Here is a 16,607-nt window from a genome sequence, read left to right as displayed (position 1 = left end):
CCCCCCCCCCCCCGCTCCCCTGCCCTGGACCTCGGTGCGGCCCGGGGCAGCCTCATGCCGGGCTCACGGAGTGGCGCCGCCCGTCCAAGCTGGCGCCGGGTCACGCTGCTGCACCCGCTGCTCGGGCTGCTGCTGCTCCTCCTGGTTGGAGGGCTTGCACCGCGGCCGTCCTCTTCCGTCGATCTGCCCGTGCCGGAATTCCACACCGTCTGGCGCCTGGACTCCGCCATGTCCGTCGAGCAACATGCGAACATTCAGTTCTGCGATTTCTACTCCCAGCGCCGCTTGACCATCGGCGGGCCGGATGGCTATGACGACATCGCCTACACGCGGTCCTTCTACTCGGTGCGCACGTCGCCCGAGGGCAAGCGCCGGTCCGACTTCGCCGGGGAGCGTCCGATGCGCTTCCTGCCCGGCATCATGATTCCGATCTTCTGCTTCACGGACTATCCCTTTGTCCGGGGCCCGGTCCAGCCGATTTCCGTGTATTCCAAGCTGCTGACCAATGCCCTGGATGCCTTCGACTCGCTGGTATACGTGTCCACCTCGGCCATCCTGCTGAGTGAGCGCAATGTGGCCGAGCTGCCGATCGGCGGGTACAGCCCGGCCATGATCTACGATTCGGTCTCGCCCCCGCGCATGGCACCACACCTGCTCACCCTCTATGGCAGTAGGGTCCACCTGAAGCCCCTCCAGGACAACATCTTCTCCTCCGATCTGACCGACAACTTCGGGCTGGCGTTTCCCCACCTGCTGGCAGCCACCGACCTTGATGGGGATGGGCAGGTGGATGCCGTCACCACCGGCACCCTGCCCCTGGATCCCAATAGCCCGTATTCCATCTACTGGCTGCACAACATCGGTCGGTCCACCACCGGCAGCAAGGTGTCCGACATTTCCCTTTTGTATCGGCTGCCGGCGGGCTTTGTGCCGCAGCAGATCGTCGTCGGGGACTTCGATGGCGATGGCCTGGCCACGGATTTGGCCGTGGTCTCCGGGGCCACGTCCACCATCCCGGAGCAGGTGGTTTTCATCCTGTCCTCGAGCCTCAGCTCGCCGGTGCACCTTTCTCTGGAGGACATGACCAGGGACGACCCGGCGCTCGCCAGCATCCCGCTCAAGAGCCGCTGGCCCAAGGTGGCTGTGGCACCGAAGTTGCTGGCCCCCGGCCACTCCAGCCTCATTGTGGCGCATGGCAGCCGCGTGTGGCTGGTTCCCGGGCCCATCCTCCCGGTCAAGGGCCAGGTGTCCCATGTCGGCCTGCGAGCGGTCAAGGGCGCGCCCCTGCTGCCGGACTTCCCCTCCACCGAGGGTGTTTGGTATTCCGTGGCCACCGGGGACTACGATGGCGATGGTCGACTGGACCTGGCTCTGGCGCACAAGTCGTCCGGGGCCAATGTCATGCTCCTGTCCCAGGTGCCCGCCTCGCCAAGCTGCCTGTGTGGTCCAAACGCCCGATGCATTCCCAGCCCGGAGGGCTTCTTCGCGCCGCCCTCATGCGAGTGCCTGGACCCGCATGCGGGTGCCAGCCCCGGCCTGGCGCCGTGCGAATTCTGCCACACCGGCTTCTACCGTGTGGGAGGTACGCATGCTTCTGCCGTCCAGCTGCCCGGGTGCCCTGCTCCCGCGCCGCCCGTGCATGCGGCCGAGCCGGGCTGGGGTTTGTGTTTTCCCTTTCTCTTGGTGATCTCTTCAGGCTTTTAACATTCCCCCCCCCCCCCCCCTCCCCGTCCGGTCTTCCGGCATGCAGACGGCCCCTGCCAGGCGTGTCACGAATCGTGCGCCACCTGCACCGGGCCGCTGGCCACCGCGTGCTCGTCCTGCCCCGAAGGCAAGGCTCTCCAGCAGGGCGCCTGCGTGAGTCCCGGCGCCCCGGAGGTGATTGTGACGCTGGACCCCCCGAGTCAGCCCTTCTTCGATGCGACGGTCGACGGGCATTTTGCCCTCCCCGGTGCGTCGCACAGCGTGGCCTCGGCCTTTTGGTCTGGCTCGCCCATTGGCGTGCTCATGGACATGGTGGAGACACACATGCGCCTGCGGTTGGACTTCATCGCGCACCCCTCCGGCGAGGGCGTGGACTTCTTCTCTGGCTATGACAACAGCGGGTCGGTGGCCTTCAGCGCCAGCCGCCTCGGGGGCGGCTATCGCGCCACCACCCACCCCACCAGCAGCCTCAGCTCCCGGCCGCTGATCAAGTACAACCAAAAGATCCCCATGATGATGAACGCCCGGAACCTGCTAACCTGCGCGGAATCCAGCCTGTCTGGACGGTGCCAGCGCATGCAGGAGAATATCGGCTGGGACTTCACCAACATCACCCTCGGTCGGGTTGTCGGCGAGGAGGGCCCGGAAGCCATGCTTCGTGTGCACCTGGGCCCGCAATTCGGCTCCCGGGCCATTTCCAACACCACCATCTCCTCGGTGCACTGGGCCGCTGTGGACAATGACTTTGGCATTGAGACCATGGTGGTGCTGAACCACCTGCCTGCCGGGCAGACCGACTGCGAGCTCCTGTGGTATCCCTTCCAGTCCTTCGACATCCTGCATTTGCCGGCCCTGCCAGCGGAGACCCTCATCCCGCGGCTTCCCTGTGGGATGCTGGTGCCTCTGTTGCCGAGTCCAGGCCAGCGGCCTTCCTTCCTGCTGATCCCGCGGAATCCCACGACCGCGACGGCGGCCACCGACGGCCAGCCGGCCCTCCCCGCGGGTGGGCTGGTGTTCCTCCTGAGGAATGTCGCCTCCGGCAGCGACTTCCGGCCGAACTTCCTGCCGGCCCTGCCGCTGCTGACCTTCGCCGACCTCGGGTACGGTGAGCTGGTCCCACCCTCGGCGTTGCTGTCGGCCGCGTCCGATCCCCTGGTCATGGATGCCGGCCGGGCGCGGATCTTCCTCTGGTCCGGCGATTGGCTGCACCGGGTGGATGTGCGCTTCGATGACCAGGCCCCCAGGACGCACTCGGTGGCTGTCAACCACCAGCCCCTGGTCCCGCGCCGGTCCTTCCAGGCCTTTGCCGGTGGTCCGGTGGAGGTGGTTGTCCTGGATGTGGAAAATGACGGCCAATCGGAGGTGGTCCTCTTGAATGGGGCTACCCGTGTGGGTGCCATCTTCCGCCAGGCCAGCCCGTCCAATGGCTGTGGCTGTGGTGAAGTTGGTCGCTGCACCAAGTTGGCCGACTGGGACCGGGGGGCCCTTTGCCCGGCGGCCAATCTTTCCACCTCCCCCGGTGGTGGTGCTGGTGGTGATGATGATGATGATGATGATGCCGGCGAAGAGGTCGATGGCCATTCGCCGGTCGGCGCCCTGGGCTGCTCCTTCCTCCCGACCGGCCTTCTGGTGGAGGACCTGTGCGAGTGTGCACAGGGCTTCCACACGCCCGGCCCGGAGGCTGAGCTTTGTAGCCAGTGTAGCTCGGAATCCGGCGCCCCGAGCGGCTCGGCCGGGGTGAGTGACACCACCGTGGCCGGCCTCACGGCCGGGACTGAGGCTCGCTGTTCCAGCTGCTCGATTGATGGGTGCCAGCTGTGCCAGAATGCCCGGTGCATGTTGTGCGACCCGGGGCTCCTCATCACCGAGAAGGGGCTGTGTGCCAGCCGCTGTGACATCCGCGACGCTCCGGTGGAAGATGGCAAGTGCCATGCCATCGGGCCCCAGGATACCTGGCTGGCGGCCCAGCATTTCCATGTCCATGCGGATTGGATGGCCATGAACATGCTGCAGGCTTCCCGCATGCGAGTGCTTCGGTCATCCGAGGGCGACATGGCTCCCATGCTATCGATCAGCAACTTCCTACACCTGTCCAGTGTTCGTCCGGAGGATGGCCAGCAGGAGGAGTGGTTCATCTCGGCCGGCCAGCTGCTGCCCAATGCCCAGTACATCGAGCCGCGGTCCATTCGCCTGGCCGATGCACATCAATTCATGCGGGGGTTCTGCAAGGACCCGCTCACGGCAAGCAGCACCGCCGGCGCCGCCATGTCCCCCGGGCCGAGCCCCTCGTCCGGCCTGCTGGATGCCTCTCTCAGTGCCAGCATCTTGCCTCTCCTGCTGCCCGGGCAGTCGGCACCCGAGGGGGGCATCCTGGGCCGGACTTCCGCCGGCGTGCCCCCCACCGTGGGTGGTCTTGCTGCCCTGGTGACCGGGGCCTCGGCCCAAGAGCCCACCTGGGACAATGTGAAGCTCCGCCACCTGACCCCCTATCCGAAGGCCATTCACATGCCTTGGTTCTCGCAATTGCAAGAGCCACCACCGGTGGAGTCCATCGGCACGGCCTCCGGGCCGCATCCTCCGGGCCTGGCCAAGCAGGCTCTCAGCCAAATGAACAATGTGATTACCATGGTCCTGAGCATTGAAGCCGGCCCGGCGCCGGCTGACATCGGCTTCGGCGGCGAGGCTCCGCTGCGCTTGTGCGACATCCATGGCCGGCCGTTGGCCCCGCTGTCGCACCTGGCCACGAGCATGATCCAGGTCCGCGAATTGACCGACACCCGGGACTTCGCCATGTCCGAGTGCAGGATCCGCTCCTTCCCCCTGCCGTACCCGGAGGAGGAGGTCTTTTTGCGGCCAGCCATCTTTGACAGTGGCTTCTACCCGCAGGGCATCCAGCTGGTTCGTGTCCCGGCCGGCTCGGGGCCCGGTGCCCAGCAGGATCTTCTCCTGGTCCATCGTAGCACCCTGCCGCTTGACGACACTTCGGCCTTCGGGCAATGCGACGAGATTCTGGTCGAGGTAAGTCCTCCGGCTCCGAGTCGCCTGCCTTGGCATTATTCCACCGCCAATGCCCTGGGGCTTGGCTTAGGGGTGGATATTTCCATCGTTTTGATGGACTCCGTGCGGGACATTTACCCGGCGCACCCGGTCCAGCAGCCTGGCCTGCTGATGCTTCTGGACAGCTCGGCCTGCATCTGGCTCCTGGATCCGGCTGATCAATCCATCACCAACACCGTGGTGACGTTGTTGGATCTCGGCCAGAAGGCCGAGATTGCCCTCGTCCGGGCCGATGGCCGGGGCGACAGCATTGTCCTCATGGATCTCGGGTGCATCTCCAGCAGCCGGTGCCAGAGCTTGCCGATCGCGGATGACAGCCTGTCGGCCACCTCGGCTGCCGGCGGCAGCGGCCTCGGCGGCAGCGGCAGCATTCGCGACAACTTCGGCTGCCCGATGCATGTCCTGGAGCATGAGCCCATCACCGAGGATGTGATCCTCCGCCGGGTCGATGTCAATGGCGATGACATGATGGATTATGTCCTGCTGTACCCGGGCTCCGGCCGGCTGGTGGCCTATTTGGTCTTGACCTTCGAGCGGACCTCCTTCCGCCGGGTGGTCATGCTTCCGGGGAAGAGCGCCCCGGCCGGTGTGGCCGCCGCGCCCGGGAAGACGGACATCCTGCTGACCGATGTCGACCAGGATGGGCATGTGGATGTCTTGCTGTTCGAGCAGTCTTCCGACCCGGATGCCCCCTCGACCTTCACGATCTTCGGCCGCTCGGACCAGACCAGTGGCTGGTGCCCGCCGGGGGTGGATTTCGACCCGGCCACCAGCCAATGCTCCTGCCTTGGCCTCAATCGCTTCATCAGCCCGCTGTCGGATGCATGCGAGTGCATCCAGCACGCGGTGCCGGCCGGCCCGGGCGCCCAGGATTGCGTCTGCCCATCGGGCATGACCGGCGACTTCAGCGCCTGCATCTGCCAGGTGGGGCTGCTGCCGGTGGCCAATGAGGCCACCGGGGTGCCGGTGACCCCGCCCCGGTGCGACGCGTGCCATGGCAGCTGTGCCAGCTGCTCGGCCACTCGGCCTGGCATGTGTGCCTCCTGCCGGCCGGGGGAGCTCCTGCAAGCGGGCACCTGCGTGGCCGGGTGCAGCCCGGGGTTCGCCCTGTCGCAGGACCTGCGCCAGTGTCTTGCCTGTGCGGCCGGCTGTGCCGCCTGCAATGGTCCCTCGGCCAGCCAGTGTACCGCCTGCTCCGGGAATCGCTTCCTGCCGGGCAATGTGCCGGGCCGGTGCCAGCCCTGCGATGCCGCCTGCGCCGGATGCGATGGGCTGACGGCTCGCGACTGCAAGGCTTGTGCGCCTGGGTGGCTGCGCGCGCCCTCGGGCGAGTGCGTGCGCACCTGCCCCGAAGGAACCAGCATCTCGGCCCCCGGGTCGAACCAGTGTCAGCCATGCGCCGACGCCGGGTGCCTGTCCTGTGTGACGGCCCAGCCGGGCGCCATTTGCCGGCTGTGCCAGGCCGGCCTGCAGATTGATGCCACCGGCAAGCGGTGTCTCCAGTGCCACGAGACCTGTGCCACTTGCGATGGGAATGGCCCGGGAGACTGCCTCACCTGCGGCCCGGGGCTCCTGCTGAGTGGGTCCTCTTGTGTGGGGTCCTGCCCGGCGGGCACCTTTGCCAATGGCTCGTCCTGCGATCTGTGCTCCGGCCGCTGCGCCACCTGCAGCGGGCCCCTGTCGACCGAATGCCTGTCCTGCCCGACGGACTGGCTGCTCCAGGAGGATGGGTCATGCCTGCCGGACCCCTGCCCGACCTGCGAGGCGTGTATCGATGTCCACTGCGAGTCGTGCAGCCCGACCAACCCGGGGCTCTGCGTCATTTGTGCGGCCGGCAAGCTGCTGCTGCCGGATGGCACCTGCGCGGATGCCTGCCCCTCGGCCATGTACCTGTCTCCCAGTGGCGATGCGTGCCTTCCCTGCCATGGCAGCTGCGCCGAGTGCTCGTCCCACCGGGCGAGCTCCTGCACCGCCTGTCCCGGCAGCAATGTCCTGGATCGGGGGTACTGCCGCGCGGCATGCCCCTCGCTGGGCTACTTCCAGCAGGACCGCACCTGCCAGGCGTGCGATGCCACCTGCCTGTCGTGCACCGGCCCCGGGCCCGGGCAGTGTGACCTCTGTCCCCGTGCGCGTCTCTCCCATGACTCCCACTGCCTGGATTCCTGTCCGGACAGCAGCACCCCCCTCCATGGGGAGTGTATCGGCTGCGACGCTTCGTGCGCCTCGTGCTCCGGCCCGGCGGCAAGTCAGTGTACTGCCTGCGCGTCGGACCGGCCGAGCCTCTGGCAGAGCGCCTGCCTGGAAACCTGCCCGATGGGCACCTTCCCCGGGCAGGAGGCCAATGTCCTGGACACGTGCATGTCCTGCTCGCCGTACTGCCAGTCGTGCGCCGGGCCGGAGGGCACCCAGTGCTCCGAGTGTCTGGACGGCCTGCTGCTGCACCCGGCATACGGGTGTGTGGGCATTTGTGGCGCCGGCTACCTGGCCCAGGGTGGCCGGTGTGTCTCCTGCGACGCCACGTGTCACCAGTGCCAGGACTCCGCCGACTACTGCACCCAATGCCCGGCTGGCAAGCTGCTCGGCACCACGGCCGGCACCTGCGTCAGCCGGTGCGGCGACCGGGAGTTCGCCGACCTGACCGTCCCCCTGTTGGCGCGGTGTGCGGCCTGCCACCCGGATTGCGCGTCCTGCATGCATGGGTCCCGGCCCGAAAACTGCACCGCCTGTCCGCCGGGCCTCTTCCTGATGACCGGTGTCGGGTGCGTGGGCCAATGTCCGACCGGGTACTTCGCTGCCGAGGACCTGGTGGCCGGGACCCAGGTGTGTCTGCCGTGTGTGGCGGGCTGCGCCGCGTGCACCGGGGCCGCCGCCACCCAATGCACCCGCTGCATGGATGATCGCCTGCTGATGGTTGAGTCGGGCGATTGCCGGCCGGCCGGCGAGGACACCTGTCCGACTGGCTGGCATACGGATCAGGCCAAGAGGCACTGCCTGCGCTGCCCGAGTGGGTGTCTGTCATGCCCCGGCTCGCCGGGCGACTGCGAGGAATGTGGCCCCGGCATGCAGTCCATCCGGCTGCTGGACCGCGAGGCGACCGACGCTTCGCCCATCGGCACCGGGCCGCGCACCTGCGTGGCCGAATGCCCCGGTGGGTGGTACACGCCCGAGCCCGCGGCCGACATGTGCTCGGCCTGCGACGCGGCCTGCATCACCTGCACCGGCCCGGGCCCGGATGGCTGCCTGCAATTTGACTGTGGCTCGGAGTATGGCTGCCCCGGCAGGAGTGCGTCTGCTGGTTTGCTTTTCTTTCTTTCTTCCTTTCTCGCCCGCCCCCGGGCTTGGTCTTTTGCACGCCGCACGCGGCCCCCCCCCCCCCCCCCTTGTGGCCGCGCCTTCCTTGGTTCCTCTGCTGACCGTGTCCTGTTGGCCATCGGGGGGCGTCCATGGCATCATCCTCCACCAAATGGCGCGTGCGCTACCATGCCCTCGCGTGCAGGCGGCCGGTCGATCCTCATCCTGGCCATTGTCCTGCCGGTGGTGCTGGGATTGATCTTGCTGCTGGTCCTCATGTACTTTGCCATGCGCCGGGCGCGGAACTCCGCCAAGGACTCCATGCATCCGGCGTCCTTCGACAATCCGGAAAACATGACCGTGCTCAACACCCTTGTCGGTATGTGGCCCTCCCTCTACCGGGGCCCCCTCGCCAGGGGGTTCTCCCCTCGGTGAAGATGCCCCAACTCCCCTCCTGTGCCCGCTCTCCCCCCACCCCACCTTCGCTGCCCCTCTCGGCCGTTCTTGTCGCCTTTCGCTGACTCGACCTGGTGGCTTCGGCTACGGCCGTTATTGCTTCCCCCCCCTCCCCCCCCCCTCCTCGTGCCGGCAGAGCTCGCACTGCCTGGATACCTGCTGATGACGAGCGGCACCGACTTCCGCATCGAGAGCGGCGCCATGCCGTTGGGTGAAGGGTCGCAGGCTCAGGTCCTGCCTTGCACGCTGCTCAACCAGGACGCCATCATCCGCAGCGGAGCCAGCGAGTGTGCCATCAAGATGCTCAAGGAGGGTGCGTAAGAAGCCCATTGTGTTTTTTTTCTCCACCGGCCCATGGCGCTCCCCTTCCCCCCGAACACGCGGTCTGCCGAAGCTCCTGACATTCCCACATCCGGACCTATGTGTGTCCTTCCCTCCGCACGCGCGTGGCTGGTCCCCTCCCTCTCCCCCAACAGATGTGCCTCATCGCGAGCAGCTCGAGATGCTCCTGGACCAGGAGATTTCCATCCTCAGGTGCGATCGACATCCCGGCGTTCTCCCCCCCCCCCCCCCCCTCCCCCGTGCCACCAGCTGAAAGATGCCCAACTGGTCTTCTTACCACATGCTACCTCCCTTCCTGCGGGGTGGGCGGCTTGCCAACTACGTGTGTGTCACACAGTGCCCTGCGTGACGGGTCGCCGAATGTCTGCCACATTGTCGGGTTCTGCAATGCCCCATTCAAGGGGCTGATCATGGTCAGCTATCCCGGTGTCCTGTCCGACCTTCTCCGGGTCCCGGATGAGCCGCTTCTTGCGGCGGAGTTTATCCCCAACATTGCCATGCAAATTGGTACGTCCCCCGAAGCCGAGCAGTGTCTCCCCTCGGCGGGCGGTCCCTCGCCCCAGCGCCATCAAGGCGCGGCATTTGCTCCGCCTTTCCAAGTAGGGGGGGTGCTCCTTTGTCGGCACTATTCCGCCGTCCCCTCTCCCCCTCTCCCTCTTTACCCCTCCCCCTCCCTCCCCCCCTTTCCCTCTGCCCTCCACACACACACTCACCCACGGCCAATCTCGCCCGTCACCTCAGCCGACGGCCTGAAGTACATCCACTCGCAGAACATCATCCACCGAGACTTGAAGCCACAGAACATCTTCATCCGGCCGGACCCGGTGGACTCCCGGCGTCTGCAGCCGATCATCGGCGATTTCGGTGTGGCCCAGGTGCTCAGCCGGGCCACAGCCATGGGCCCGGTCGCGGAGATCCAGGCGGCCAGTGCGCCTTACGCGCCACCGGAAATCCTGCTGCGCATGCTCGGCCGCAGCACCCCCGGCCAGGAGACCCCCGACGCGGACTTCCTCCTCGCGGGAGATGTCTACTCGCTGGGTGTGGTTCTCTTTGCCCTGGTGGTCGAAGGTGGGGCCGTATGGCGGGGTCTCTCGCCGGAGGTGGTTGCCGATCACGTTGTGGCCGGCCATCGGCCGGATGTGTGTCCCACCTCCGGCAGCTCTGTCCCCCTGCGTCTGTCAGCCTCCTCTGCTCCCGCCGGAGGGGCCCCCTGGCTGGAGAGCTACCTGGAGGTCGTGCGTCGGGCCTGGTCCGCGGACCCGATGGCGCGCCCTTCCGCGGCGGGAATCCACCATGCGCTCTCCATGCTCCATTGAAAAGCTGGGAAAAGCGCCACGATTACTGTCTCTCTCTCTCTCTCTCTGTCTCTGTCTGATGCACCCAAGCTTGCTATGCGTCCTGCTTCTGGCAGCTCTAATACACGCACACCGCTTCTTTGTCTATTTCTCTCTCTCTCTCTCTCGGCCCCAGCTTCCCCTCCTCCGGGGCAAATTCCCGCTATTCTGGCCAAAGCCCAGGTCAATCCCGCCGCCGGGGGAAGTGCACCCGGCGGTGCAGGGGCCAGTTGCCACCCACGGTGCAGGGAAAACCACTCTCGGAGGGTCTGCCCCCCTCATACGAGGGGAGATTAGTCTTGTGGTATGATTCTCGCTTCGGGTGTGAGAGGTCCCGGGTTTGATTCCTGGCTCTCCCTTATCCCCTTGGACCCTGCCAGTGGCTCCCCCTATGAAGAGGGCGGCCGTGTGTGTGGGAGAGAAGGGGGGGGGGGGAGGAAAGGGCAGAGACAAGGAAAGATAAAAAGGGGCAAAAGAGTACCCAAACGAAAATAGTGGCAAGAGGCTTGCTGCCAGGAGCGACTAGCAAGAGGGAGAGAGAGAGAGAGCAAGAAGGAGAGAGTAATGGACGCAGAGAGGGGGAGAGGGAGAGAGAAAGGAGGCCAACGCCCACCAGCCAAGCAACTTGCGGAGGAGGCCCCCCACGAGGAGGTGTCTATGTAAAAAGAGCAAAAGTGGCAGGGAGGACAGGCACACGGACACACCCAGACATGTGCTGCCCACCGCGAGAGGAGGCCTTCCGACCGAGAGCAGGATTCCACGGCCGGGAGCTCAGTGTCTGCTTTAGGCGGGGGATGTCGATTCGGTGGCAAAGCATCCAGGGGGGGTGCATTTCCTTGAAGAATGAAACGCCGGCCACCTGTGCGCTCCGGTGGCTCCTCTCCACCCCAAGTGCCCGGCCGACGGATCCTCTCCGCGCCCAGTGACTCCGGCCCTTCTCTCGCTGGTTAGGGTTTGGCATCTGGGCGAATGAGCTGACTCTCGGCGTTGGATTGTCCCTTGCCAGTCTTCGACAGCTGGGCATCTCATGAGCAATGAGGATCCTGCTTCGCTTGGCCGCGCGCAAGGCAGGCCTTGTGTGTCGACAAATGAACATTGCCTCGAGAAAGGTCGAAGTGCGGTTCGTGTGGCCTTGCCCTCCGGCGCATCGAGATTAGCTTGCCCATTGGTCTCGGACAATCACCACATGGTGATAAATGTTGTAGGCAATATAAAATGCCAGCATTTGGAGAGGCCATTCGGATGAAACACAGTCGAACGCCGGAAAAGAGACCACAATCTTGCTGAATCTCAAACCGGATGTCCCAGTTAAGAACCTCGACGGCCCTCGCAACGCCAAGACGCACCGGCGAGATCACACGGATCCGCGGAAATCACAGGCCGAGGACCGGAGTGACGGAGCTCGGCCTCGCCAGGGGGCTCCGCGAGGGAGGATACTCGGGCGAACTCTGACCCTTCAGAAGAGACGTCGACTTGTGCAGAACCACGCGCGGTGTTCAGCGTCGACACCGCGCCAGCCCCGACGACCCCTCGACCTGGCTGCGGAAGCCGCCACCGAGGGCGGCAATGGAGGCAGGCCACCGGATGGGACGAAAACACACAGGCAGCCTCCAAGCGAGAAGGGCCGACTCTCGGCCTCCCGTGCTGGGGCCAAACAACCGGGCGGAGCCAGCGAGAATCGACGCTCGAAGCACTCAGGGGGGGATGATGACCGATTGACGCGTGTATTGGGAGAGGGGGGGCGCGCGCTTCGTGTGGGAGGGAAAGAAAAAGGGACAAAAGAGACACAACGACAGGGAGGATGGGCAGGGGATGTGGAAGAGGAGAAGGGAGGAGAGGGGAGGGGCAAACATGGGTGTCTTTCTGCCCCGTCGTGGCCGCCCCGCACCGCCGGCTGGGACATTGGGCCAGGCGCGCAGCCGCCGCGCACCACCCTCACAGGTAGAGGGAGGCAGCGAAAACGATATCGCGCTTGATGCGGGTAATGGCGTCGGCAAACTTGTTCTCCAGCTCGGCCGAGCCGATGGCCTTGGCAGCCGAGCCCATCTGGCGGAGAAGCTCCTCCAGGCGGCGAATGCACCGAATGATGCTTCCCTCGAAGACCTCGGTCTGCTTGGCCACGTCGCAGAACTTGGCCCCGGAGGCCCACTGGAAGACGACGTCCATCAGCTCGGGCTTGAACTTCTCCAGGTAGGTGGACTCGTCGAGGGCGAGCTTGCACTCGGCCGACACACGGGCAATGTGACGAGCGGTCTCCTGCAGCTGGCGCAGGGGATTGGCCAGCTCCTCGCGCATGGGCGGCTTCTTGTCGTCATCCTTGCCGACACGCTCGTCGAACACCGTGCACGAGAGGATGGCACAAATCTGCTCCACCGACAGGTCATTGAAGACACCATTGAGCATCATCTCCGTCAGGAGGAGCTCATCGCCGGTGCTGATCTCGCACGCCACACGGCCCTTCAGCTCCATGACGTCAGACATGGAGGTGAAGCCCAGGCGCCGGAGGACACGCTTGCGCGCCTTCAGCTCGTCCATCTGCATGATGGAGGTGGCGTCACGAATCTGGCGCTTCTTGTTCTGTTGCGGGCGAGTTGTCGAACTCCGGTCAGTGCCTGATCGGGGAGAGGGCGAGGAAGGGGGGGGGGGGGGGGGGGGGGGAGCGAGTAGAGGGGCGAGTGGAGGCAAGGCACACAGGGGGAGGCCCAGAGGAAAAGACATTCACGCACTCGAATGTCCTCAATGAGGGTCATCTTCTCGGAGTAGACCTTGTGCACAGCGGCCAGATCGTCGGCCGTGTGGATGTCCATCTGCTGGAGAGCCGCCTCCAGGGAGCGAATCTTCTCAATGAGCTGGGCAAACTTCTCGTCGGTGATGTTCATGTCGGTGACCGGGTCCAGCAGGGGGACGCCGGACTTGAAGCGGCGCTGCACCTCGGCGATGGTGTGCTCCAGACGCTGGCGAGCGTCGCGCTGCTTCAAAGACGCCGGCAGCTTCAGCCGCACCGAGGAGATGCTGTAGATGGTCGACGGGAGGACCGGGATCACCTGCATCTCGGCGGACTGCTGGGCATCGGCCGAAGCCGGCTCCGCAGACTTCATGGCGTTGTTGATGGACGCACACTTGATCAGCACGTCGATCACATACTTGGTGGACTCGTCGTCGGTGTCGGCCGCACCGGCCGGCTGGATGGCCCGATGGTGGCTGTTGGTCTTCTTGGTGAAGTTGACCACCACGCCCCAGCCGAAGTCCTGGTCGCCATTGCGGATCTGCGGCCAGTGTGGCCACATTTCATGGAGCACAGCGGGAGGGGGAGGGTGAGTCGGCGGCCGAATGGCGGGGCTTGGGGCGTTGCAGACCATTGGCGAGGATGAGGCCGGCAGACCGGGCGCCACACGTACGCGAACCAGACGTCCAGGCTGGAGGAAGGGCACCAGGAAGGTCGGATGGGTGATCACCTTGCGGACGCTGTCATTGAGGGTGGCGATTTGCTGCTCGATCGAGTAGTAGGCAGCGATCTCGTCCTCACGGGGAACGACAATCTCATCGCGCTTCTGTTCCAGCAGAGCGAGGTCTGATTGTTGGAGGGGAAGTGAAGGAGGTGAGAAAAAAAAAAGAAGGGAAGAGCAGAGGATTGGCACATCCGTCAAATGGTGCCTCAAAGAGAGAGAGATAAAGAGAGAGAGAGAGAGAGAGAGAGGGAGAGAGACGCGGAGGGAAGGAAACAAGGAAAGCCACGGGGCAACGAACCGTTCTTGAGCTTGGGGACCGAGGAGTTGTTCTGGAACTGGAAGAAGGAGCGCTCCAGCAGGAACTCCGGGTTGACCTCCTCCACACGCATCAAGTTGAGAATCATGTTGTACGAGAGGTAGAAGGCGGAGTTGAGGTTGTCCGCGCCGCCGGTGAGCATATCCCGGCAGGCAGGCGGGTCGATCTTCTCGTCGAGCATCTGGATGACGATACCACGGTCATCGAGACCACGACGACCGGCACGGCCGGCCATCTGGGTGTACTCGCCGGAGGAGACCCAGCGGAAGTCATTGCCATCGTACTTGCGCACGGCCGTGAAGACCACAGTGCGCGCAGGCATATTCAGACCCATACTGAAGGTCTCGGTGGCGAAGAAAACCGAGGGCAGGCGAGGGGGGGGGGGGCAAACGATCAGAGAGACGAACGGTGTTCCTACCTTGCTGGCTTTGTCGGCGGGAGAGGGAGAGGGAGAGAGAGGGGAGAAGGGGAATGCGCCGGCTCGCGAGCATAGACACCCGGCAAGTGACGGAAGGAGAGGAACAGCAGCAGGGGAAAGAAAGATCGGGCGCACCTTGATCAGGCCCTCCTGGAAGAGAATCTCAATGACCTCCTTGATCAGGGGCAGCAGACCGCCATGATGGATGCCGATACCACGCTTCAGCAGCTACAGAGCGGATTTCCATGGAGATGGAGGGAAAGTTAGGGAGAGAGAAGGAGAGAGAGAGAGAGGGAGGGAGGGAGGGAGAGAGAAGGAGAGAGAGAGAGGGAGGGAGAGGGAGAGAGGGAGAGGGAGAGAGAGGACAAAGTCACTCATGACATCCGCCCATCAGCAAGAGAGACAGCGAGAGCAGAGGAATTCCAACCCCCGGGGGGGGGAGGTAACGGGGACTCGTCGGAGCAACGTACGGGCAGGATGTGCTGGATCTGGGGGAGGGTCTTGTCATCCTCGGACAGGCTGTCGATGGCGTTGTTGTAAACATCCTCCACCATCTGCTTGTCCTCCTCGCTGTTGAAATCGAGCTTGGAAATCTGCAGGGCCAGGCCCTCGACCTCGCGCTTGCTGAAGGCGAAAATGATCACCGGCTGGTAGTGGCGATCCATGATCATCTTGACAATGCGGAAGATGTCCGAGCTGGAGCCCTTGCTGCGCATGCGCCGAGCGCGATCGCCAGCCTTGAAGGACCCCCGGCCGGACTGGCTCTCCGTCACCAGGGCCATGGCCTTGCTGAAGTTGTCCTCACGGATGCGACCCTTCTCATCGACCACCAGGTAGATGCCATCACCGCCACTGGGGAAGAGGTAGTGCTGCAGGGGGGTCGGACGGTAGTCGGTGTAGACCACATGGCAGGGCTGGGCATCCGAGGCAGGTGGCCAAGCAACAGGAGGACCACCGGGGCACCGGGGTCCGGGCGAGGCACATGTGGGTTAGTTGACGGCGAACAGGCGGGAGGCCCAGTGCAAAGGATGATGAACGGCCCCGTACGGTCTGGTGGACGTGGCAAATCCAATCGGCGAATTCCTTGGCGTTGGGAATGGTGGCCGAGAGGAACACATGGTGCACGCTCTTCGGCAGCATGATGATACTCTCCTCCCAGACAACGCCACGCTCCTTGTCACGCATGTAGTGAATCTCATCGAAGATGACCCAGGCCACCTCGCGCATGACCTCCGACCCGCGATAAAGCATGTTTCGGAGAATCTACCAGCGATGATCAAAGTTAGACGAGGTGCACAGGAGGGGAGGGGGGGGGGGGAGGGGAGGAAGAGAACAGCCCGGAAAGAAAAGACAGGTGGCCACGCACTTCGGTGGTCATGACCAGGCACGAGGCATTCGGATTGATGGTGACATCACCGGTCATCAGGCCGACATCACCGAAGTCCTCCAGGAGCTCGCGGTATTTCTGGTTGGACAGGGCCTTGATGGGGGAGGTGTAGATGACACGCTGCTTGTTGCGCAGGGACACAGCGATGGCATACCTGCGACGCACAGGCGAGCAGCCAGCCGGGGCAGGTAGGCCCGAGGGCAGGGGGGAGGGGGGCGGGTCAGAGGTGTGGTCCTAGGCAGCCGCCAGGGCACAGCAGTCGAGCCAACGTACTCGGCGATGACAGTCTTACCGGCGGAGGTGTGCGCCGACACCAGGACCGACTCATTGCGCTCGATGATGTTGACCGACCAGCGCTGGAAGGGATCCAGCACGAAGGGGTACTGCCGAGCAGGGTTGGCCGGCATCGGCAGGTCCACCAGCTCCTCGTACGGGTACCCCGGCGGGACGGCCACCTCGTGGCGGACCTGACATTGGGGGGCCGGGGGGGGGGGGGGGGAAAGAAAAGAGACAAAGCACACAAAGGATGTTAGGCGGAGGGGAAGGCCGGCAGGACGGAAGGCAGCAACCGTAAGGTTAGACATTTGGAGTGCGTACGGCCTTCACGTTGGAGGCGATCAGCTCCTCGTCAGTGACCACAGCAATGGGGCCCTTCTTCTTGGCAGCGGCGGCGGCAGCGGCGGCGTCGGCCGAGACAGTGACCGAGGCGGTCGACACATCATCCGTGGCCTCGGCCTTGACCTTCTTGACCGCGGGCTGGGTGCCCTCGGGGTTGGTGTCATCCAGCAGGTCAATTTGGATGTTGTTGTCGGCCGCAGCCGGGACGGCGGGCGTGCTCATGGTTCCGCAGGGG

General features: G+C 64.9%; 2 protein-coding genes and 1 non-coding gene across 3 annotated transcripts in view; 2 read left to right on the top strand and 1 right to left on the bottom strand.

Annotated features, from left to right (window-relative positions):
* H696_03699 (serine/threonine protein kinase) overlaps nucleotides 1–10,292 on the top strand; it is an 11,326-nt gene extending 1,034 nt beyond the window's left edge. Inside the window, exons 2-8 of the mRNA XM_009497561.1 lie at nucleotides 51–1,582; nucleotides 1,751–8,044; nucleotides 8,258–8,431; nucleotides 8,645–8,821; nucleotides 8,985–9,042; nucleotides 9,188–9,357; nucleotides 9,592–10,292. Coding sequence (XP_009495836.1) covers nucleotides 55–1,582; nucleotides 1,751–8,044; nucleotides 8,258–8,431; nucleotides 8,645–8,821; nucleotides 8,985–9,042; nucleotides 9,188–9,357; nucleotides 9,592–10,166 — 8,976 coding nt within the window. The 5' untranslated portion in view covers nucleotides 51–54 and the 3' untranslated portion in view covers nucleotides 10,167–10,292. The remainder of the gene's footprint in view (nucleotides 1–50; nucleotides 1,583–1,750; nucleotides 8,045–8,257; nucleotides 8,432–8,644; nucleotides 8,822–8,984; nucleotides 9,043–9,187; nucleotides 9,358–9,591) is intronic.
* A 179-nt stretch (nucleotides 10,293–10,471) lies between these two features.
* H696_03698 lies at nucleotides 10,472–10,543 on the top strand. The gene has a single exon. It is a non-coding gene; the product is annotated as a tRNA-Pro (tRNA).
* Nucleotides 10,544–12,119: 1,576 nt separating this feature from the next.
* On the bottom strand, nucleotides 12,120–16,594 carry H696_03697 (hypothetical protein; the record flags this gene model as incomplete). The annotated part of the gene is made up of 10 exons (XM_009497560.1): nucleotides 12,120–12,761; nucleotides 12,911–13,450; nucleotides 13,583–13,755; nucleotides 13,932–14,292; nucleotides 14,473–14,595; nucleotides 14,838–15,281; nucleotides 15,415–15,630; nucleotides 15,734–15,908; nucleotides 16,028–16,221; nucleotides 16,352–16,594. The coding sequence occupies 10 exons, from the start codon at nucleotides 16,592–16,594 to the stop codon at nucleotides 12,120–12,122; spliced, it is 3,111 nt and encodes a 1,036-aa protein (XP_009495835.1).
* Between the last annotated feature and the right edge of the window lie 13 nt (nucleotides 16,595–16,607).

The sequence above is a fragment of the Fonticula alba genome (genome assembly GCF_000388065.1).
Source record: "Fonticula alba strain ATCC 38817 unplaced genomic scaffold supercont2.6, whole genome shotgun sequence".
Taxonomy (NCBI): domain Eukaryota; order Rotosphaerida; family Fonticulaceae; genus Fonticula; species Fonticula alba.
This window is presented reverse-complemented; position numbering and strand designations above follow the sequence as displayed.